The following is a 24,360-nucleotide window of genomic DNA, read 5'->3' on the forward strand; positions in this document are numbered from 1 at the left end:
GTGGGGGGAGTCAGGGTTGGAGGTTTGGAGGGTCCTCCCTTCTGCCCCCACCCAATGCACATACTGTGGGGTGAGGGGTCTGGGCTCCGTCTCCCGCAGACCTGGATGAATGTGTCTCCTGGGAGCACCAGTGCAGCCCGAGAGGCAACTGTCGAAATGTCCCCGGCTCCTACCACTGCACCTGTCACCAGGGCTTTGCTGGAGATGGTTTCTCCTGCGAAGGTCAGACTGGGGGCATGGGAGGGCAGGGGACCCAGAGGGACAGCCACAGGCGCTCAATTCATGGTGCCTGCCATGGCCACTCGACCTCCTGACTCCTGACTCACTCACTGCTCCATGGGTGCTGGAGAGACTGTGTCCTCAGCCCAGGGGGTGCTGCTGCCTGCCCATGGCTCCCTCGAACCCTTAAATACACGGGACACTTACTTCCTGGCTGCCTTCCTCCCTGCATCCAGAGTGACTGGGTCCCCTCTGAAGCCCAAGGGCCCAAACCACCTCTCCCTTCCCTACCTGCCTCCCACCCCTGAGTCAGGGACTGAGTCCCCAGAACTACTTGCCTGGGACTCTGGGTGACAGCAAAGTGTTCCAGTGACTGAAGCCTCCTGCCCACCCTGTGTGGGTGCTGGCCCACCAGCCTCCAGCCCCCTGCATCTTGGGACCCCTCAGACAGGGACGAATGTGCCGAGAACGTGGACCTCTGTGACAATGGACAGTGCCTCAATGTGCCTGGCGGGTATCGCTGCGAATGTGAGATGGGCTTCGACCCCACCGAGGATCACCGGGCCTGCCAGGGTGAGACTGGGCCCAGCGGGGCAGAGGACAGAGCAGGTGGGTCCCTGCCACTGGGTGGGGCAGGCTGACCCAGGGTCCCCGCAGATGTGGACGAGTGTGCACAAGGAAACCTCTGTGCGTTCGGGAGCTGTGAGAACCTGCCTGGAATGTTCCGCTGCATCTGCGATGGTGGCTACGAACTGGACCGAGGGGGTAGCAACTGCACAGGTGTGAGGTCATCTGGGCTGGAAGGGGACAGGAGAGACCAAGAGTTGGGGCAGGGGACATGGCTCACTCCCTCACTGTGCTCAGATCTCTTCTCAAGCATCCCCCACCTCCCAGTCTTGGTGGGGCCGGTAGGGGCAGGAGGGGTGCTTGCCTGATGTCCCCATCATTTCCTGTTCCTGTTCCCCTGCTGAATAAGTTCAATGATTAAAGTGACCACTCCACCCTAGATGCCAAAAGGGTCTCCTACCTCTGCGTGTTTTAGAAATGGGCAGATGGTAAATATTTTTGGCTTTGCAGACCACATGGTCAGTCTCTCTCATAATGGTTTAACTCTGCCATTGTAGCTCAAAAGCAACCACAGGCAATATGTAAATGAATGAATGTGGCCCCTGTACCAATAAAACTTTATTGACACAAACAAGTGGTAGACCAGATTTGGCCTACAGCTTGGAGTTTGCTAACTCATTGTTTAAAAGTATTTTCACTATATGGGTTTTGGCTGGGTGTGGTGGCTCATGCCCATTATCTCAGCACTTTGGGAGGCTGAAGTGGGAGGATCACTCAAGGCCAGGAGTTGGAGACCAGCCTGAGCAACACAGTGAGACCCCATCTCTAAAAAATAAAAACAAAAAAATTAGCTGGGCATTGGGGGGCACACCTGCAGTCCCAGCTACTTCAAAGACTGAGGCAGAAGGATCCCTTGAGTCCAGGAGTTTGAGGCTGCAGTGAGCCATGATTGCACCACTGCACTCTGGCCTGGACAACACAGCAAGACCCTGTCTCTAAACATCAATAAATGAAGTAAATAAAATAGATACAGTTTTCGTATGTTGACTGTATGGAACCCAGAACAGGTAGAGTTCAATGAGCAAAACTGCCAATCAGACTGGTGCAGGAGAGGAAATGGGGTCGGAGGCGACAGGACAGACTGGAGGCTCCTGTCCCTTTAGGTTTCTTCTTAAGAGGACATGACATTGTCCCACAATCTAGTGCCCAGAAGTTGACCTTGAGCGAGGTCTACAGCTTCCTGGGATGAAGCCAGGAGGGAAGGGGGCCGAGGGAGGGCTTCCTGCTGAGAACCTCGCCTCCTCCCCACAGACATCAACGAATGTGCAGACCCGGTGAACTGCATCAATGGCATGTGCATTAACTCCCCCGGCAGCTACCTCTGCAGCTGCCCCCAGGATTTTGAGCTGAACCCCAGCGGAGTGGGCTGTGTGGGTGAGTCCATGCTCAGCTCCAGATCAGGGTTCTGGGGTCAGTGGAGGTGGGTGGGACTGCTCTCTGAGTTAACTCAGATGTCAATGTGTTCAAATCAGCCTGCTCCTGACAAATGGGATATCTGCTGGTATCCAGCAAGAGTGGATGTCCTTGTCACCTGTTGAAACAGATGTATACATGCACACACACACGTACAGCTTTCCCCTGACACTTGCTAACCATCCCCTTCTTTGGCCTGTTCAGACACGCGGGTCGGAAACTGTTTCCTGGAGACGCATGACCGAGGGGATGGCGGCGTTTCCTGCAGTGCTGAGATCGGAGTTGGTGTCTCCCGGGCTTCCTGCTGTTGCTCCCTGGGCCAGGCCTGGGGCAACCCCTGTGAGCTGTGCCCTGTGACCAACACCAGTGAGCACCCTAACCTGAGCTACGGAGACCTGGGAGCTTAGGGGGTCATCTCTGCTAACGGAGGGGGGCCTTAGGCGACAGGAAAACTGAGAACTGGGGAAGGAGAGGGGCTCATCCTGTGTCACACAGGGTACTCTTGGTAGTTCATTGGCCGGGCCTGTCTCCAAGGTTGCTTTCTGTAAATTCTCTTTTTATATTAACTTGATCACTCAGTCAGTCAACAAACATTGAGAGTTTCTCTGTGTCATCTGCTGGGAGCTGGAGACTCAGAGAAGGATGAGCCACAGCCTCTGCATGCTGCTTCTCCCTCAGCCTTAAACCACCAGTTTCAGGACTATGAAAGTAGAGCTGTCTTAAGGGTTTTTTTGAGGCATAGCCGTAGCTCAGGAGAAAGCTGTATAGAAGAGGGTAAGGGAAGGCTTTCCAGGGGAGGAGGCTTGAGTGAGGTTTTGAAGGATGAGTAGGAGTTTTCCTGACAGAGGAGGGGGAATGATGTGCAATGCAGTGAGAACAGTATGTGCAAAGGCCTCAGGTATGAAACAGGGAGGTACCTGCCCATCTATTCAGGGGTGTGTGTGTGTGTGTGTGTGTGCGCACATGCGTGCATGCGTGAATGTCCAGGGTCTTCCTTGCCTGGGGGAAACTTGCAGTTACACTAGGATGTGGTTTTGGATCAGAAGGAATCTTCTTCTCTCCTTCCTACCCCCAGCCACTGCCATGTGACTGACTCATCTGCTCACATGTTGGATGGAAACCCACATTTACACACACACATGCATGCACACATGCGCACGTGTGTACACACACACACACACACACACACACACACAAGCAGTGCCAGGACTGGCCAAAGTCTCTTGGCCCTAAGAGGCTAAAGAGATATGGGAATGCGGACGGGCGCGGTGGCTCACACCTGTAATCCCAGCACTTTGGGAGGCCGAGGTGGGCGGATCACGAGGTCAAGAGATCGAGACCATCCTGGTCAACATAGTGAAACCCCGTCTCTACTAAAAATACAAAAAAAAAATTAGCTGGGCATGGTGGCGCGTGCCTGTAGTCCCAGCTACTCAGGAGGCTGAGGCAGGAGAATTGCCTGAACCCAGGAGGCGGAGGTTGCAGTGAGCCGAGATCGCGCCATTACACTCCAGCCTGGGTAACAAGAGCGAAACTCCGTCTCAAAAAAAAAAAAAAAAAAAAAAAAAAAAAAAAAAAAGAGAGAGATATGGGAATGAAGTTAGTAGAGTAGAAGGATGGGGGCCCACTCTTGAGTCCTTTTTAGGCTTCCGGCTGTTGTCCCCTGTTTCCCCTAAGCTTTGCCCAAATACCCCACCTCACAGGAGCCTATTTCCCTTACAGCTGAGTACAGAACTTTGTGCCCGGGTGGTGAGGGCTTCCGGCCTAACCCCGTCACTGTAATTCTGGAAGGTGAGTTCCTGGCAGACCATCCACACATCTGTCTGCCTAGAGACTGACTTTTCTCTCATCTCCACCTCACCAAAGTGCAGAGTTGAGCAGTTTTGTCCTGGGATGGGGCAGATCTTCCCACTTGGAGGCTGGGCAACAGGACCACAGTATGCTTTTAGTTTGTGTTGAATTTTTTATCTATTCTTTCAGCCATTTCTTCCACTTGTTGGTTTATGGATCCTTTCATCTGTCCCCCATTCTTCCATCCATCCTCCATTCTTTTGTCCATTCATCCTTCCATCCACCCATCCTTCCATCCATCCATCCATCCATCCTTCCTTCCACCCATTCATCCGTCCTCCTACCCATTCATCCTTCCATCCTTCCGTCTATCTGTCCATCCACTCATTTATCCATCCTTCCATCTATCCATCCATCCATCCATCATCCATCCATCCTTCCACTCATTCATCCATCCTTCCACCCATTCATCCATCCTTCCACCCATTCATCCATTCATCCATCCTTCCATTCATCCATCCATCTATCCTTCTGCTTATTCTTCCATCCATCCTTCCATCCAGCCATCCTCCATGTACCCATTCATCCATCCTTCCTTCCATCCTTCTATCCAACCATCCTCCATCTACCCACTTATTCAACCACCACTCATCCCTCTTCTAGCCTTCTATCCACCCACCCATTCACCCATTCATCCCCCATCCTTCGTCTATCCCCCATTCTTGCATCATCCCCCATTCTTCTGTCCATTCATCCTTCCATCCACCCATCCTTCCTTCCATCCATCCATTCATCTATCTTTCCACCCATCCTTTTATCCTTCCTTCCACCCATACAACCATCCTCCATCTACCCATTCATCCATACCCCATTCATTCCTCTCCTATCCTCTATCTATCCATTCACCCATTTATCCCCCACTCTTCATCAATTCTCCATCCTTCTGTCTATCCCCCATCCTTCTGCCTATTTATCCTTCCATCCACCCATCCTTCCATCCATCCATCCTTCCACCCAACCATCCTCCATCTTCCCATTCATCTCTCCTTCCTTCAAAAATTTCATCCAACTATCCTATATCTGCTCTTTCATCCATCCTTCCATTCATCCTTCCCTCCATCCATCCCTCCTCCTTCCATCCAACTATGCTCCATCCACCCATCCATCTGTCCCCAACTCATCCCTCTGCTATTGTTATATCCATCTATTCCCCGTTCTTCATCTAGCCACTATCTGTCCATCCTTAACCTATTTCCCATTCTTCCATCCATCTTCCACCCATCTATCTCGCATTCTTTTATCCATCCATTCGCCCATCCATGTAAATCCCATTTACCCATCCATCCTCAATCCGTCCATCCATCCATTCATTCATCCACACATCTCCCATCCAGCCGTTCCCTACTTCCTTTCTATTTCCTCCATTCATCCACCCTTTCATCCATCTTCCATCCCCCATCTATTCATTAATTCATCCCCCATCCTCCATTTATCCATCCATCCACTTGCCCACCCATTCACCCATTTATCTATCTACTCACCTATCCATCTACCTTCCTATCCATCCACTCATCATCTCATTCATTAACTACTTGCTTATTTACCCATCCACTGTTTTCATGTCCATGCATCCATCCACTCATCCATCCATTCATCCATCCTCCCAGTCATCCTTTCCATAGGGAGTGACGAGGTTGGAGAACACTATCCTCTATCTGGAGGAAGAAGGCTATCTATTCCTCTATCTAGAGAAAACTATGTGGTGGACCGGAGAATGAACTAACAGATAAAGGGAATGGAGTTGAATTTAGAGTAACATTAACTCAAGAGAGTCTGTGTCCAGCCATCAGGATAGACCCTTCAAATGTCTATCAGCCATGGGACAGCTCTTGGGGATCCTCGAGAGGGACCTGGACATCCCAGAGCATGGTGCGGGTGCCTCCCAAGCATGGCTTCCTTACTTCCTGACAGACATCGACGAGTGCCAAGAGCTGCCAGGGCTGTGTCAGGGGGGTGACTGTGTCAACACCTTTGGCAGCTTTCAGTGTGAGTGCCCACCTGGCTACCACCTCAGTGGGCACACACGCATCTGTGAGGGTGAGTATGGACTGCCTTTGGGGTGGGTCAGGCTCTTCCCTTCTCTCCCTGACTTCCTGCCCTTCCAAGCCTCACGAGGGTTGAGGGGGAAAGGCCTTTGCTCCCCTGCTTCCTCTTTTGTCATGATCTGTCACTTCCCTCTTGCTGCTTTTAAGATGTTCATGGCTGCTGTGGATCTGTGGTGTGGGGGATGGTGGGCAGGCCCTTAAAAATGCCACGACACTCTCTTGCCAAAGTACAGCAGCTTCTTTCTTCACCGTGTCTTTGGTGGTTGTAAGCTTTTGACTGGATTCCAGAGTTCTGCAAAAGTTGATTTTTGTCTGTTTTCGCCAGCTCAATAGTTGCTTTTGTGGAGGAATGGAGCCCTGGAGTTCCCTACGCTGCTATTTTTGGTGACATCTCTCTTAGCATGCTAATATTCCACCACCTATTTTTGCATGCTAGCTAAGAATACTTTATTACATTTTTTCCCAATGGTTGAAGAAACCAAAAGAAGAATAATATTTTGTGACACATGAAAATTATATGAAATTCAAGGCTGGGTGTGTGGCAGCTTGCACTGGTAATCCCAGTACTTTGGGAGGCTGAAGTGGGAGGATTGCTTGAGGTTAGGAGTTCAAGACCAACCTGGACAACATGGCAAGACCTTGTCTCTACAAAAAATTAAAAAATTAGCTCAGTGTGGTGACTCACCCCTGTAATCCCAGCTACTTGGGAGGCTGAGGCAGGAGGACCACTTGAGCCCTGGAGGTAGAGGCTGTAGTGAGCTGTGATTGCGCCACTGTACTCCAGCCTGGGTAACAGAGCAAGACCCTATCAGAATGAATGAAAGAAAGAAAGAGAAAAAGAAAGGAAGGAATGAAGGAAGGAAAGAAAGAAAAAGAAAAAAGAAAGAAAAGAAAGAGAAAGAAAGACCTTTCCAAAGCAGGAAGGAAGGAAGGAAGGAAGGGTTATTTAAAATTCAAATTTCAAGGGTCCATTTATAAAATTTACTTGGAGCACGGCCAATGAATGCCACAGTGTGTTTACATATTGTTTGTGTCTGCTTTCTTGCTACACTGGCAGATTGAATAATCATGACACACTGTAGTTTGGTCGGCAAAACCAAAATGATCTGGCCCTTTACAGAAAAAGTTTACTGCCCCTGAACTAGAGTATTGATCAGATTGAGAATCCATTTCTTTTTCCGAAGAATACTTTATCCATAAGGTTCTTGCTTGCTATCATATCATATTAGGAAGACGTGGTTAATCCATTCTTAGTGATAGTAAAACTGACTCATGAACTCAGGTCATTTTGTTCCTAATAGAAGCAGTATCATCATTAGCTTTATTTTTATTAATTTTTTTTTTAGAGCCACTGTCTTACTCTGTTGTCCAGGCTGGAGTGCAATGGTGTAATCAGAGCTCACTGTAGTCTCGGCCTCCTGGACTCAGGTGATCCTCCAATCTCTGCCTCTCACGTAGCTGGGACCACAGGTGTATGCCACCATGCCCAGCTAAATTTTTATTTTTTGTAGACATGAGACCTTACTAAGTTACCCAGACTGGTCTCAAACTCTTGGCCTCAAATGATCCTCCTGCCTTGACTTCCCAAAGCACTGGGGTTATTTCATAAACTTTTTTTCCCCCACTTAATGTCATATTGTTTTTCTTTGTTTGTTTTTTAGAGCCAGGATCTCATTCTGCACCCAGACTGGAGTGCAGAGGCATGATCGGGGCTCACTGCAACCTTAACCTTCTGAACTCAAGTGATCCTCCTGCCTCAGCCTCCCCAGTGGCTAGGACTGCAGGCATGCACCACCATGCCCAGCTAATTTTTTAAATTTTTGGTAGAGATGGGGTCTTGCTATGTTGCCCAGATTGGTCTCAAACTCTGTGCTCAAATGATCCTCCCGCCTTAGCATCACAAAGTGCTGAGATTACAGGCATGAGTCATCACACCTGGCCCATACTGTATCTTTCTTCATCACTAAGATATGTGTGCGTTTTAAGCTGATTTTGAAACCAAACTCAAGTCCCTGGTGAACTGGCCTTGCCGGGTCTCTGGCGGGGAGTTATTCAGACAATTCCTGGACACTGCCAGCTGTTCCCCTCCACCCGCCTTTCCCTGTAGATATTGATGAATGCTACACTCACTCGGGCATCTGTGGCCCTGGCACCTGCTACAACACCCTGGGGAACTACACCTGTGTCTGCCCTGCAGAGTACCTCCAAGTCAATGGTGGCAACAACTGCATGGGTAAGAAGCGTGACGACCTAGGGAACTGGCAGTCACAGTAGCAGCACCTGGGTGTGGGAGGAAGTGCTGGAGGCCTTCACACCTACAGAGAGGAAGGATAAGCACATATGAAATGCAGATATGTAGCAGTAAACAAAGCTGCAGCCCAAAGCTGCCATGAACAGTTGCTCAGGTTATACACTGATCAAAAAGGCTGAAAAACTGAATGATGCCCCAAGTATGTTGGGGGAGAGACACCAAACCGTAATCTTTTTGTTGTTGTTATGGTTGTTTTTTTCTGAGACGGAGTCTCACTCTGTTGCCAGTCTGGAAGTGCAGAGGCACGATCTCAGCTCACTGCAACCTCTGCCTCCTCGGTTCAAGCGATTCTCCTGCCTCAGCCTCCTGAGTGGCTGGGACTATAGGCATCTGCCACCACGCCCAGCTAATTTTTGTATTTTTAGTAGAGACAGGGTTTCACCATGTTAGCCAGGATGGTCTTGATCTCTTGGCCTTGTGATTCCCCTGCCTCAGTCTCCCAAAATGCTGGAATTACAGGTGTGAGCCACCACGCCCAGCTGTTTTTGATTTTTTGAGATGTAGTCTCACTCTGTTGCCCAGGCCAGAGTGCAGTGGCACAATCTTGGCTCACTGAAACCTCCACCTCCCAGGTTCAAGCAATTCTCCTGTCTCACCCTCCCAAGTGGCTAGGATTACAGGTGTGCACCACCATGCCCAGCTAATTTTTGTATTTTCAGTAGAGACAGGGTTTCGCCATATTGGCCAGGCTGGTCTCAAACTCCTGACCTCAAGGGATCCTCCTGCTTCTGTTTCCCAAAGTGCTGGGATTACAGGCATGAGCCACCACAACCAGCCAAGCCAGTAATCTTCAAATGAATGAGTGAATGAGTTTCTATGTCTTTGGCTCCCTCTTCCACTGATTTAGGTGACCCTTAGCCACGTTCTCCCTTACCCTAACTACAGATATGAGGAAGAGCATCTGCTTCCGGCACTATAATGGCACTTGTCAAAATGAGCTGGCCTTCAACGTGACCCAGAAGATGTGCTGCTGCTCCTACAACATTGGCCAGGCCTGGAATAGACCCTGTGAGGCCTGCCCCACTCCCACCAGCCGTGAGTAACCCCCACAACCTTCCTCCTAGCCTGGCCTCTCCTTGTTAAGATTAAGAAAACACAGTGCTCTCAGGGCTCTTAGATTAATCCTCCTTGTTCTGATGAGAACCAGAAAGTTGAAGTTATGTCCCTCTGTCAGTGCATTCTCACACGGCTATGAAGAAATACTCGATACTGGGTAATTTACAAAGAAAAAGAGGGTTGGCCAGGCGTGGTGGCTTATGCCTGTAATTCCAGCTTTGAGAGGCTGAGGCGGGTGGATCACTTGAGGTCAGGAGTTCAAGACCAGCCTGGCCAACGTGGTGAATCCCTGTCTCTACTAAAAATACAAAAAAAAAAAAAAAAAAATTAGCTGGGCCTGGTGGTGCAGGCCTGTAATCCCAGCTGCTTGGGAGGCTCAGGCAGGAGAATCACTTGAACCCAGGAGGTAGAGGTTGCAGTGAGCCAAGATCATGCCACCGCACTCCAGCCTGGAAGACAGAACAAGACTGTCTCAAAAAAAAAAAAGAGGTTTAATGGACTCATAGTTTCGCATGTCTGGGAAGTCCTCACAATCATGGCAGATGGTGAAGGAGGAGAAGCATATCTTACATGGTGGCAGGCAAGAGAGTATGTGCAAGGGAATGGCCCTTTATAAAACTATCAGATCTCACGAGACTTATTCACTATAGCAAGTATCACGAGAACAGCACAGGAAAACCTGCTCCTGTGATTCAATTACCTCCCACCAGGTCCCTCCCACAACACGTGAGGATATGGAAGCTACAGTTCAAGATGAGATTTAGGTGGGGACACAGCCAAACTGTGTCAGTCCCCATGTATGGAAAGCGATACTTTAAAGTGGGCAAGGCAGCTTTTCTTCCATTTTGTAGATTTTGAGAATTCAGGATGGATCAATGGCGTTTTCATTGGTGGGAAAGGCCCTTGAAGCCTCACAGTACTAGCTGGGGGTGGGGTGAGGTGGGGTTGGAGGGGGTTGGTGAATGTCCCAGTGTAGGGAGGAAAGCACAGCTCGTTAGAGAGACCATAGACCCCCTGGGCTGGGGAAGGGGAAGACCTGGGGAAGCTCAGAGCCGAGATCGGGACCCTGATGGGAACATCAGTCAGGTGGAGGGAAGGTGTTCTGGGCAGGGGCACAGCAGGACCCAAGACCTGGAGGCAGGACCGAACAGCAGTGTTGACAGCAGGAATGAGACCTGTTGGAATGATCTAGCAGCCAGCCCAGGCACCAGCAAGAGCTGCAGGAGTGGGGCAGTGATGGGAAAGGGACATCCAGGGCTTTCCAGCTGTATTCATTTCCCAGGCCTGCTGCAGAACACTACTGCAAACAGGTGGCTTTAAAAACCTGATGTTGTGGCTCATGCCTGTAATCCCAGCTACTTTGGAGGCTGAGGTGGGAGGATCACTTGGGTCCAGGCATTGGAGGTTGTAGTGAGCTATGATCATGCCCTTGTGAGACGCTGTCTGTTTTTTATTTTTTTTAAGATGGAGTCTCACCCTGTCACCCAGGCTAGAGTGCAGTGGCACGATCCTGGCTCACTGCAACCTCCACCTCCCAGGTTCAAGCAATTCTTGTGCCTCAGTCTCCCAAGTTGCTGTGATTACAGGTGTGTACCACAACATCCAACTAATTTTTTTATTTTTATTAGATATGGGGTTTCATTGTGTTGGCCAGTCTGGTCTCAGGTGATCTGGCCTCAGGTGATCTGATGCCTCAGGTGATCTGCCTACTTTGGCCTCCCAAAGTGCTGGGATTAAAGGCATGAGCCACCACACTTGGCCTGACTCTGTCTCTAAAAAAAAAAAAAAAAAAAAAAAACTCCAGGTGTGGTGGCTCATGCCTGTAATCCCAGCACTTTGGGAGGCCAAGGTGGGCAGATCACCTGAGGTCAGGAGTTTGAGACCAGCCTGGCCAACATTGCAAAACCCCATCTCTTCTGAAAATACAGAAATTAGTCAGGCGTGGTGGCACATGCCTGTAGTCCTAGCTACTAGGGAGCCTGAGGCAGGAGAATTGCTTGAACCTGGGAGGCAGAGGTTGCAGTGAGCTGAGATCATGCCGCTGTACTCCAGCCTGGGCCACATAGCAAGACCCTGTCTCCAAAAAATAAATAAAACCTAAAAACGAGACATTTATTCTATCCAAGTTCTGGAGATGTTGGAAATCAAGGTATTAGCAGGGCCATGCCCCCTGTAAGTCTTTAGTGGAGAATCCTTCCTTGCCTCTTCCAGCTTCTGGTGGCTCCAGATGTTCTTTGGCATTCCTTGGCTTATAGCTGGTTCTTTTCAGTCCCTACTGATGGACACTGAGGTTGTTTCTAGTCCCCCACTGATGGACAGTAGATTGTTTCCAGTCCCTTACTGATGGACACTTAGGTTGTTTCCAGTTTCCCACTGATGGACATTTAGTTTGTTTCCAGTCTCCTACTGATAGATGCTTAGATCGTCTCCAATTCCCCATTGATAGACACTTAGGTTGTTTCAAGTCCCCTATTGGACACTTAGGTTGTTTCTAGTCCCCTACTCATGGACAGTTAGGTTGTTTCCAGTCACTTATTTATTTTTTTAAAGAGATTCTCGCTCTGTCATCCAACCTGGTGTGCAGTGGCGTGATCTTGGCTCACTGCAACCTCTGCCTCCTGGCTTCAAGCGATTCTCCTGTCTCAGCCTCCTGAGTAGCTGGGATTACAGGTGTGTGCCGCCATGCCTAACTGATTTTTGTATTTATAATAAAGACAGGGTTTCACCATTTTGGCCAGGTTGGTCTGGAATTCCTGACCGCAGGTGATCTGCTCACTTCGGCCTCCCAAAGTGCTGGGATTACAGGTGTGAGCCACTGCACCCAGCCTCCAATCCCTTACTGATGGACACTTAGGTTGTTTCTAGTCCTCTATAGATAGATGGATTGTTCTGAGTCTACTACTGATGAACATTTAGGTTGTTTCTAGTCCCCCGCTGATGGACACTTAGTTTGTTTCCAGTCCCCCAATGATAAACTCAGGTTGTTTTCAAGTCCCTCAATTATAGACATTTAGGTTGTTCCTAGTTCCCTATTGATGGACACTTAGGTTGTTTTCCATCCCCCACTGATGAACACTGAGTTTGTTTCCAGTCCTCCAATGATAAACTCTTAAGTTGTTTCCAAGTTCTTCATTGATAGACATTTAGGTTGTTTCTAGTCCCCTATTGATGGACACTTAGGTTGTTTTCCATCCCCCACTGATGAACACTGAGTTTGTTTCCAGTCCTCCAATGATAAACTCTTAAGTTGTTTCCAAGTTCTTCATTGATAGACATTTAGGTTGTTTCTAGTCCCCTATTGATGGACACTTAGGTTGTTTTCTGTCCCCCACTGGTGGGCACTTAGGTTGTTTCCAGTCTCCCACTGATGGACGCTCGGGTTGTTTCCAAGTCCCTCATTGATAGACATTTAGGTTATTCCTAGTCCCCTATTGATGAACATTTAGTTATTTTCCATCCCCCACTGATAGACACTTACATTGTTTCCAGCCCCCCACTGGACCTTTGTTGTTACATGGCTTCTTCTCCCAGGGTCTCTGTCCTCTTCTTGTGGGAACATCAGTCCCTGGATTTGAGGCCCGCCCTACTTCAGGACAACCTCCTCTTGATTATATCTGCAAAGCTCCTGTTTCTAAATGAGGTCACATTCAGAGGTTCCAAGTGGATGTGAATTATCAGGGGGACGTTGCTCAGTCCAGTGCACAGTCTGACAAGGAGGGATCATTGTGGAGCATCTCTGAATGCCAGACCCTGTGCTGAGTTCCAGGGAATGAGTCTAAGGAGAACTCAGCACTTTCTGCCATGCTGTGCGGTCTGGGAGGAAGCTGCTCACAGGCGGTTCTGATCATGGAGTCGTTGAGACAGATCAGATGCCACCCACAAGTTCTGTACTGGGACTTAGGTACCTGCCCCAATCTTGTACCTCTGAGTATGACATGCAGGTAGGATATGACACAGCTAAGTCCACACCAGCCGAGGGGCTGCTGAGATTGGTCTCATCACAAAGGCAGAAGTGTGATTAAGGGCTAGGACAGGGACCCAGGGAACGGTGGAAACACGGCACTGGCCAGGTACCTGCCCACATCTGTAGGCGGCTCCAGGAACTATGGCCCCACCAGGGCATTACGTCAGGCAGGCAGCATCTGAGTAGCATCTTTATCAGGAATTAATTGGTGAGTGAATCGCTCAGGAAGCCCAAAGGTAGTGCCACTCACTGCCCAGGGCCAGAGCGAATAGTCAGGCGGAGGCTCCCATTGGCTGCCAGGAGACCTCAAGGCTCAAGTGGGCTTCATTAGGGAAGGTGAGGAGATAAGGATACTCTAAGCAGATGGAACGGCCTGGACAAAGGTGTGGTGTCATGGCGGAGCAGGTTGCATTCAGATGTGCGTGTACATTGGTGCAGTGAGAATGCAGGTGTCCCAGGTAGAGGGAAAGTGGGGACATGGGTGGGTTTAGGGGAAGGTCTTGAGGTTCAGACTGAGGAGTCTGAATTTCCTGGTGAGGACGGTGAGCATGGTTAGCGGTGCCCATACAGGAAACAGATGGGGGACGTCCTGTCTGTGTGGTGGAAAGCCTTTACTCCAGTGCTGGCCGAAGAGGAAGAAGGATGCCAGGTGTGGAGGCTCACACTTTATAATCCCAGCACTTTGGGAGGCTGAGGTAGGCAGATTGCAGATCACCTGGGCCCAGGAATTTGAGGCCAGCCTGGGCAACATAGTGAAACTCCATCTCTAATAAAAATACAAAAATTAGCCAGGTGTGGTGGCGCATGCTTGTCATCCCAGCCACTTGGGAGGCTGAGGTGGGAGGATCACCTGAGTCAGGGAGGTTGAGGTTGCAGTGAGCTGTGATTGCACCACTGCACACTCTAACCTGGGTGACAGAGTGAGATTTTGTCTCAGAAAAAAACAAAAAAAGTAGAAGGAGGGAAAGGGGGGAGAGCCAAAAAAGTTCAAGGTGGCCACATGAGAGCTGGGCTCCAGGGATGAGGTGTCCCCTCCAGATGGGGAGTCTATCAGGCCTGCAGCCCCAGACTCAGCTCTGTTCCCCTTTCCATAGCTGACTACCAGATCCTGTGCGGAAACCAGGCACCAGGATTCATCATTGACATCCACACGGGGAAGCCCCTTGGTGAGTGAGCAGTCCCCGCTCCGTCTCTGGGCACCCGTCCACCGGGGTCTGCTTCTTCCCTCCCCTCCCCTCCCCACAGCTCTTTTCCTTACCTTTCCTCCTCCTCACCCCACACACCTTCAACTCCCCAGGAATCCTGCCCTCAAAAACACTTAAAAAAAAAGAATAACATTATTAAATTGTTACCCATTTTTTTTAATGATGGTAAAATATATGCAACATAAAATTTACCATTTGAGCCAGGCACGGTGGCTGACACCTGTAATTCCAGCACTTTGGAAGGGCAAGGTGGATGAACCACCTGAGGTCAGGAGATTGAGACCAGCCTGTCCAACATGGTGAAACCCGGTCTCTACTAAACATACAAAAATTAGCTGGGCATGGTGACAGGATCCTGTAATTTCAGCTACTGAGGAGGCTGAGGCATGAGAATCGCTTGAACCCAGGAAGCATAGGTTGCAGTGAGCCGAGATCTCCCCACTGCACTCCAACCTTGGGGATAGAGTGAGAATTTTTTTTTCTTTGCCTCCAGAAAAAAAAAATTACTATTTGAATTGTTTTTAAGTGTGCAGTTCAGTGGCATTAAGTACACTTGCATTGTTTTGCAGCTATCACCACCATCTCCAGAACTTTCTCATCTTCTCCAATGGAAACTCTGTCTCCATGAAACATTCACTCCCCATTCCCCTCCCAGCCCCCTGGAACCCACCATTCTACTTTCTGATTCTGTGAATCTGATGATTCTAGGGACCTCCTGTGAGTGGAACCACATAAGATTTGTCCTTTTGTGTCTGGCTTATTTCACTGACCATAATGTCCTCAAGGTGCATCCGTGTTGTAGTTTGTGTCAAATTGCAGTCCCCTATTGATAGACACTTAGGTTATTTCCAGTCCCCATTGATGGACACTTAGTTTGTTTCCAGTCCCCCACTGATGGACATTAGATTGTTTTCAGTTCCCCGTTGATGGACTCTTAGATTGATTCGAGTCCCCTTTTGATGGACACTTAGGCTGTAGTTTGTGTCAAATTGCTCCCCACAATCCTTTTTTTTTTTTTTTTTTTTTTGAGATGGAGTTTCAGTCTTATTGCCCAGGCTGGAATGCAATCGTGTGATCTCAGCTCACTGCAACCTCCACCTCCTGGGTTCAAGCGATTGCCCTGCTTCAGCCCCCACAGCAGCTAACATTACAGGCACCTGCCACCATGCCTGGCTAATTTTTGGATTTTAGTAGAGGCGAGGTTTCAGCATGTTGGTCAGGCTGGTCTCTAACTCCTGACCTCAACTGATCCACCTACCTCGGCCTTCCACAGTGCTGGGATTACAGGCATGAGCCACCTTGCCCAGCCAGAATGCTCCCTTTTTAAGTCTAATGAGGTATTGCACAATTTTAACACCTGCATGCCAAATTTCAACCATGCACTGTTTAATTTCATTTGTTTTAATCCTCTGAATATATTCTCCTTTTTTTTTTTAATCAAAGCATGGCAAATAAAACTCACTTCTCCTCCCGTCTCCAGCTAAACCCTGTCTCTTTCTCCCTGTCTGGACGTTCTTATGTTTTATGGCTGGAGTATTGCTTTCTAGTTTTTTCTTCCTTCATTGCATAATAGGTCCCCCACTGAAAATGTATGGCGTTGGTTTCTGGGGCGTTTTACATAAATTATGTAATGTTTGACATGTTGGTTACAACTTGCTTTTGTCATCCAAAATGTATCTTGTGGAACTGGCCAGGTTACTATCTGCAATGCAGCCTCTCTCTTTGCCCTGCCTAGAAGTGTTTCATGGTGCAGATACATCCCAGGTCCCCCACTGATGGGCACTTAGGTGGTTTCAGATCCCCTTTTGATGGACACTTGGGCTGTTTCTAGTCCTCTATTGATAGATAGGTGGGTTGTTTCCAGTCCCCTATGGATGGACACTTATATTATTTATATATAATTGTTTTATTGCGATATAATTCACATACCACACACTTCACCCATTTAAAGTGCCCTATTCAGTGGTTTTGAATACATTCACAGAGCTATGCAACCATCACCTCAATCTAAGTTTAGAACTCATTTTCATCACATAAAAAGAACATTTTCATCACAGTCCCCCAATGATGAATACTTAGGTTGTTTCCAATCCCTCACCGATGGATACTTAGGTTGTTACCAGTCCCCCACTGATGGACACTTAGATTGTTTTCAGTCCCCCATTGATGAACACTTACATTGTTTCAGGTTCCCTTTTGATGGACACTTAGGTTGTTTCCAGTCCCCCACTGATGAATATTTAGGTTGTTTATATATAACAGCTTTATTGAAATATAATTCATGTACCATACAGGTCACCCATTTAAAGTGCTCTATTCAGTGCCTTTGAGTACATTCACAGTGTTACACAACCATCACCTCTATCTAAGTTTAGAACATTTTCATCACACAAAAGTAAACCCTGTGCCTATTAGCAGTCACTTCCTTTCCCCCTTCCCTTCTGCCCCTGGCAACCACAAATCAACTTTCTGTCTCTATTGATTTGCTATTTCTGGATGTTTCCTTTAAATGCAGTCATGCAGTATTTGTTCTTTTGTGTCTGACTTCTCCTAGCAGAATGTTTTTAGGGTTCAACCGCATTGTCGTGTGTTACGGGGCTTTATTCCTTAATAAGGCTGAAGAATATTCCACAGTACAGACATTCCATATTTTGCTCTGCATTCAATTGATGTTTCCAGTTTCTTGCTAAATAGCATCTCATACCACTGTCCTGCTCACACTTAGGGCTGTTACTTTCCAGCAGGGTTGCTGGGTCAGGAAATGTGCATTTTCAATTGAGAAAAACACACACTCTCTCTCTGCTCTTGTCTTTCCTCCCACATCCTGATCTCTTTCTGGTGTGAGTGGATGTATTTCGGCCACAGCAAGACTTTTTTGAATGTGTGCTGGTTTGTGGTCACAACATCCTCAACTAGACTGCAGGGCTAGTGGGTCCCTTTGCTCAGGGTTGCTGGAAGTCCCAGAGGGCTGGGCTGCCCCTGATGGCAGATGCCCTCTGCAGACATTGATGAGTGTGGGGAGATCCCCACCATCTGTGCCAATGGCATCTGCATCAACCAGATCGGGAGCTTCCACTGCGAGTGCCCCACGGGCTTCAACTACAACAGCATCCTGCTGGCTTGTGAAGGTGCCACCTCTCCCTGTTCCCAGCCCTGGGGTCTGGGTGGGATGCATGTCACTGACTGTGCAGTCTGGGCACATCACTAACACTCTGTAAGTCTCCATTTCCCCATCTGTATAATGGGCTAACACCTTTCCAAGGGCCTCCATCTCATGTAACCACCCTCACTCCAGCTCTGGCTGCTTCCAGAGAGACCACCTGCTCTGAAGCAGTGAATTGGGTTTCAGGTTGGATTCTGTCAGGATGGACTTCTCTGTCACCCCCACCTCTTTTTCTGTATTTGCCCAGATGTCAATGAGTGTGGCAGCAGGGAGAGTCCCTGCCAGCAGAATGCCGACTGTATCAACATCCCTGGCAGCTACCGCTGCAAGTGCACCCGAGGGTACAAACTGTCACCAGGCGGGGCTTGTGTGGGTGAGCAGGATCCCTGGGAGGAGGTGCAGGAGCTGGGCTCTGTCACCCGTGGGGACTTAGATGGGGTATGGCTCTGTCCGGGTCTTCCCCTTTGTCTGTACTATTCGGGAAGTGGGAAATGTATTGAGAGTGTGCTAATAGGATGTGATAGAAGTGGGAGCTCAGGTCCATGCTGGCAGCCTGACGCCTCTGGTGGAAGTTTGAGTGGGGGACTTCAAGGCAGGTTCTGGCTTCTCTATTGCAGTAGGGGAGAGCTTGGGCAAACACTGTGTGGTGGGGGCCCTGGGGACACCATGCTGTCTGCACCCCCAGGACGGAATGAGTGTCGGGAGATCCCAAATGTTTGTAACCATGGCGACTGCATGGACACAGAAGGCAGCTACATGTGTCTGTGTCACCGTGGATTCCAGGCCTCTACAGATCATACCCTATGTTTGGGTGAGACCCTCGTCTTCCCTCTCCTTTCAAGCCAGGCTGCCCGGGGTCTACACCTCCCCGAGGATGGAAATGGTGTTTCCGTCCATTCTAGTTTACAGACAGATCCAAGTTTGAGCCTTGACATTAAGATCTTGGGTAAATGACTGATCTGCCTCCCTGTGCCTCAGTTTTCCCATCTGTAAATGGAGGTGATATATAGTATCAAGTATACTTGATACCCCAGAAGTATACTGGGGTACTTCCCGGCCTTCACCTTCAGGGGCCACTGCTCAGTCATCTAGGTAGGGCTAAGTGCAGGGGAGGAGGGCTAGGCCCAGCTGGTCTCTCACTCCCCAAGTCCCCCAATCCCCTGGGTGAGCTGGTCTGGGCTCTCAGGCTTTGCTTCTGCAGACATTGACGAATGTGACCAGCAGCCTTGTGGAAATGGGACCTGCAAGAACATCATTGGCTCCTACAACTGCCTCTGCTTCCCTGGCTTTGTAGTGACACACAATGGGGATTGTGTGGGTGAGTCAGCTCAGTTGGCAAAGTAGGTTCTCAGAACCTAAGGAAGTAAATCTAGAACTTGATCACAAAAAGATGCCCAGAAAGTCCCCAAATATTTATAAATTAAATAACATGCTCATAAATAATCCACAGTTAAATAAATCATAGGAGAATTAGAAAATATGTTGAAGTAAAATAAAATACATCCTGGCTAACAAGGTGAAACCCCATCTCTACTAAAAACACAAAAAATTAGGCAGGCATGGTGGCACATGCCTGTAGTCCCAGCTACTGAGGCTGAGGCAGGAGAATTGCTTGAACCTAGGAGGCAGAGGTTGCAGTGAGTTGAGATCATACCACTGCACTCCAGCCTGGGTGACAGAGTGAGACTCCATCTAAAAAAAAAAGAAAGAAAATGAAAATGAAAATCAAAGCATAACATATGAACATACATAGAATGCAGCTAAGGAAGCACTTATAGGCAAAGTCATAGTATTACATGGTTATATTAGAAAATATCAGCACCTGCCTCATACGGTAAGTGGAAGGTTAATATACATAGTCTATACACTGAGTGCTCAAGTTGAAGTCAATGCTCTCAACTCAGTCGTGGACAGAAGTACAAGGAAGGCTTGCTACTTTCAAGTTTTGTGGGTGACCTGGCCTGCCCATCTCCCCTCTACAGATTTTGATGAGTGTATTACTCTGGTGGGGCAGGTGTGCCGATTTGGCCAGTGCCTCAACACAGCTGGTTCCTTCCACTGCCTTTGCAAGGATGGCTTTGAGCTCACAGCTGATGGGAAGAACTGTGTTGGTGAGTCTCCCTATTGTGCTCAGAGGCATCTCAGCCAGCCCCCTGCTCCACGTATACCATAGTTTGGTACTTCTGGGTGAGCATAGATCCATTTATTACCCAAGCATTTATTTTAAGGTTTAAAAAAATAATACCCCATACTTTGGGAGGCTGAGGTAGAAGAATTGCTTGAGGCCAGGAGTTTGGCCAGCCTGGGCAATATAGTGAGCCCTCGTCTCTACGAAGAAATTAAAATTAGCCAAGAGTGGTGGCTACTGCCTGTAGTCCTAGCTACTCAGGAGGCTGGGGCAGGAGGATCACTTGTGCCCAGGAGTTTGAGGCTGCAGTGAGCTATGATCACATCACTGCACTCCGGCCTGGGCAACAAGAAAAGATCCTATGTCAAAAGAAAGAAAGAAAGAAAATAATTACAAAACCAGCACATCAAACCTATGCTTTTACGTATGGGGTTTGTGGTGTAGGGTGAAGCTGTCTTGAAAAGGTAAGTTTCCATAAGCAAAGAATGGTAGAAGGAATCCACTGGTGGTGCCAGATCAGGAATCTTGCTACCTCTTCCCACTGTCTTCCCACCATCTGGCCCTACTTATAACCCCGTGAGGGTCAGATAATCCTTCCCCAGGTGTCCTTGTGTTCCTGAGTCTCAGCCCTTGCCCTGGAGCCAGAACTGCCACTGGGAGGGCCTCGGCCATTATGCAGTGATTGCAGATGTTGATCCCAGTCCCAGGTGAGCCCCCTGCATCCTGGCTGGCACAAGGACCCTTCTTTCTCCTTTTCACAGACACCAACGAGTGCCTCAGCCTTGCAGGAACCTGCCTACCAGGCACTTGCCAGAACCTTGAGGGCTCCTTCCGCTGCATCTGTCCCCCTGGCTTCCAGGTGCTGAGTGACCACTGTGTCGGTGAGTGTCCAGCGCCAACTCCCAATTCTGGGGCCATGGAGTGCCTCTGGTTCTCCATCTGTAAAATGAGAATACCAGCTAGGGTTGTGATGAAGATGGAGATGTACTTAACGCAGCGCCAAACACTGCTTCCTAAACTACTATTGTCATTCTGATTGTTTCTGGACTCCCAGCTCAGGACTTTGTCTCTGATGCCTACAGGCTTCCTTGTGAATCCTGTGAAATGAACATGAATGTGGGGTCTCACCGTTTCTCAGTGCATCCAATTGTAGAGCTCCTCACTTGCTAACTGGTGATGAAGGACCAGTCTGGCCCAAGCTTCAATAGCGTAATCACCCATAGAGATGATTTCATGCAGTCTGGCCTGATCTTTGGTTCATTTATCCGCTTGGGCTAGCCTCAGAGAGTGTGGGCTAACTGAACCATCCTGGGCTGAGCAGATGAGCTACCTTGTTCACTGTGGTCTAACCTGGACCAGTCTGGCCTGACCACCTCTGATTTGGGCTGTCATCTGGGCTAGGCTTGTATAATCTGAACTAACCTGGACCAGTCTGGCCTGGCCTCTTCTGATGTATTCTTTTTTTTTTTTTTTTTTTTTGAGATGGAGTCTCGCTCTCAGCTCACTGCAACCTCCACCTAGTGGATTCAAGAGATTCTCCTGCCTCAGCCTTCCAAGTAGCTGGGATTACAGGTGCTCATCCCCACACCTGGCTAAGTTTTGTATTTTTAGTAGAGACAGGGTTTCAGCTTGTTGGCCAGGCTGGTCTCAAACTCCTGACCTCAAGCAATCCTTCCATCTCAGCCTCCCAAAGTGCTGGGATTACAGGCGTGAGCCCCTGTACCCGGTCTATTCTGATCTATTCTATTTGGGCTAGCTTAGTACAACATGAGCTAAACCCACCCAGTGTAGGCTAAATATGTCAATCTCAGCTTGTGCAATTTTTTTTCTATTTTTTCTTATTTTAATATCAATAGTTATGGGAAAACAGGTGGTTTTTGGTTACATGGATAAGTTCTTAAGCGGTGATTTCTGAGATTTTGGTGCACCCATCACCCAAGTAGTATGCACTATACCCCAGTTTGTAGTCTGCTACCCCTCACCCACCTCCCGTCTTCCCCGGGGGTCCCCAGAGTCCTTTATATCATTATTACGCCCTTGCATCCTCATAGCATAGCTCCCACTTGTAAGTGAGAACATATGCTATTTGGTTTTCCATTCCTGAGTTACTTCACTTAGAATGATGGCCTCTAGCTCTATCCAAGTCGCTGCAAAGGACATTATTTTATTCCTTTTTTTGTTGTTGTTGAAATGGAGTCTCGCTCTGTCACCCAGGCTGGAATGCAGTGGCACAATCTCAGCTTACTGGAACTTCCAACTCCTGGGTTCAAGGAATTCTCCTGCCTCATCCTCCTGGTAGCTGGCATTACAGGCACGTGCCACCACAATGCCTGGCTAATTTTTGTGCTTTCAGTAGAGATGGGGCTTCACTATGTTGACCAGCTACATGATCACTTGGCCAGCTATATGATCACTTGAGGTCAGGAGTTCAAGTTCTTGAACACCTGACCTCTTGAACTCCTGACCTCCATCCTCTGGCTTTCCAGAATCAGTCAAGTGATTGTCCAGCCTTGGCCTCCCAAAGTGCTGGGATTATAAGCATGAGCCACTGCACCCAGCCTATTGCATTCCATTTTATGGCTGAGTAGTATTCCATGGTGTACACGTACCACATTTTCTTTATCTACTCGTTGGTTGATGAGCATTTATAAACAGGATGGTTCCATATTTTTGCTATTGTGAATTGTGTTGCTATAAATACGCGTGTGCATGTGTCTTTTTCGTATAATGACTTATTTTCCTCTGGGTAGATACCCAGTAGTAGGATTGCTGGATGGAATGGTAGTTCTACTTTTAGTTCTTTAAGGAATCTCCACACTGTTTTCCACAGTGGTTGTACTATGTACAATTTCAGTCTCTAATCATGAACTATTTCTAACCATGACTTTTACTCTGGAGACACTTTCCAGGAAGGACCTACACACACACACAACGCCCACCTCATGCTGCAGCTCATACTGAGTTCTCAGGACCCCAGCCCTGCTGCAGCCCCTGGCTGGACCTGCACTCCATCTGCCCCTCTTCACAGCCGAGTTGTTGGAAACAGATGCTCGATGCTGCAAAGAAAAATTAGCACTAAGACAACGAATCTCTCAGCAAAGCAATTTTTACTTCCTGGAATGCAGGAAGGGTATTCTCGCTAGCCATCTTGCCATGAGAGTACGACGAACAAAGGAAAAACGAACATATTTATCCCTTACGCATTTGGGGTCGTCCTTACTGCCGTGTCTGATCTCTGTTGGCTGGAGCCAGACCTCACAATCTAAACTAAAACCCAATTGGCTAATAACTTGAGGCTTTTTTAAAAAGATAAAAGCAATGGAGAGCCGAGACATGCCTGTAAGCACGTTCAGCACAGATATTTTGGTTAAAGTACAAGGACATAGAATGTACTACGTGCCTGTAAGCATGGCATGTTTAACAGCTATGTAGGATAGGGCTTTACAAAGAGTTATTAGCACACTTATGATTTATTCTTTAACAAGAAAGGAAACTTTAAAGAGAAAGTTTTTTACTTCCCACATGAGTCCTCTCCCCAATGGTGGATGTCCTACTTGCACCCCACCCAGCTCGTGTCCCTGCCCCTCCAGACATTGACGAGTGCTCAGAGGAGCCCAACCTCTGCCTCTTTGGCACCTGTACCAACAGTCCTGGGAGCTTCCAGTGCCTCTGCCCACCTGGTTTTGTCCTCTCTGACAACGGGCACCGTTGCTTTGGTGAGTCCACAATCCAGGAAGCACACAGGGCTTAGGGAAGAGGGTGGGAAGTGGGGAGGGGAATGGTCAGATCATCCAGAAAAGAGGGTTGTGGTTTCTTGTATGACCCTCTGGGAGCTCTGGCCAGGCAGAGGTGTCCCTCTGCATTAGCAGGGTTATCCTAGTGCCAGCAACCTCTTGGCTATAGAGGTCACGTCTATGGAGGGCTAACCTGGTCCATTCTGAGCTAGCCTGGGTGTGCTTCGTTTAGGTTTTCCTGTATTGGCCACAGTCGTCTTCAATGGACTGGTTTTGTCCAGTTTGAGCTAGCCTAGACTACTCTGGGCTGGCTCCATTTCAACTGGGCCAGCCTTGTCTACTGTGGGCTAACCTCACCCAGCTTGAGCCAGCCTGTTCTCTCACTGGTCAGGGGCAATAAGGGTGAAAGCAGAGCCTGCAGTTCACCTCAAGCAATATTTTCTATTCTGGAGGGCTGGGACCCCAGCCTGCTGGTGAGGACTTGTCAGATGGATAGAGCCCAGAGCTAAGGATTGGGGGTTTGGGGTCTGAATTCCAAGATCCTCTGGCTTTCTGGAATCGGTCATTTGGCCTCTCCAAGAAGGGATTTTTGATTCAAGAGTAACCACCGAGTTTGATTTTTCTTCCTGGCACAGGAACACCCC

General features: G+C 48.6%; 1 protein-coding gene across 8 annotated transcripts in view; it reads left to right on the top strand.

The window, feature by feature from the left end:
* Positions 1–24,360, top strand: part of FBN3 (fibrillin 3) — a 91,966-nt gene that overhangs the window by 42,754 nt on the left and 24,852 nt on the right. For 6 of the 8 annotated variants that reach the window (XM_074384696.1, XM_074384693.1, XM_074384695.1 and 3 more), the window contains 17 exons: positions 100–222; positions 667–792; positions 877–999; positions 2,098–2,220; positions 2,464–2,625; positions 3,982–4,050; positions 6,022–6,147; positions 8,263–8,388; positions 9,352–9,501; positions 14,581–14,652; positions 17,694–17,819; positions 18,102–18,227; positions 18,540–18,665; positions 19,056–19,172; positions 19,837–19,965; positions 20,744–20,863; positions 23,552–23,698. In XM_074384696.1, the coding sequence (XP_074240797.1) occupies positions 100–222; positions 667–792; positions 877–999; positions 2,098–2,220; positions 2,464–2,625; positions 3,982–4,050; positions 6,022–6,147; positions 8,263–8,388; positions 9,352–9,501; positions 14,581–14,652; positions 17,694–17,819; positions 18,102–18,227; positions 18,540–18,665; positions 19,056–19,172; positions 19,837–19,965; positions 20,744–20,863; positions 23,552–23,698 (2,091 nt within the window). The remainder of the gene's footprint in view (positions 1–99; positions 223–666; positions 793–876; positions 1,000–2,097; positions 2,221–2,463; positions 2,626–3,981; positions 4,051–6,021; positions 6,148–8,262; positions 8,389–9,351; positions 9,502–14,580; positions 14,653–17,693; positions 17,820–18,101; positions 18,228–18,539; positions 18,666–19,055; positions 19,173–19,836; positions 19,966–20,743; positions 20,864–23,551; positions 23,699–24,360) is intronic. The other 2 variants (XM_039466741.2, XM_039466740.2) reach the window with 1 other exon arrangement.

Source organism: Saimiri boliviensis, chromosome 14, assembly GCF_048565385.1.
Source record: "Saimiri boliviensis isolate mSaiBol1 chromosome 14, mSaiBol1.pri, whole genome shotgun sequence".
Classification (NCBI taxonomy): domain Eukaryota; kingdom Metazoa; phylum Chordata; class Mammalia; order Primates; family Cebidae; genus Saimiri; species Saimiri boliviensis.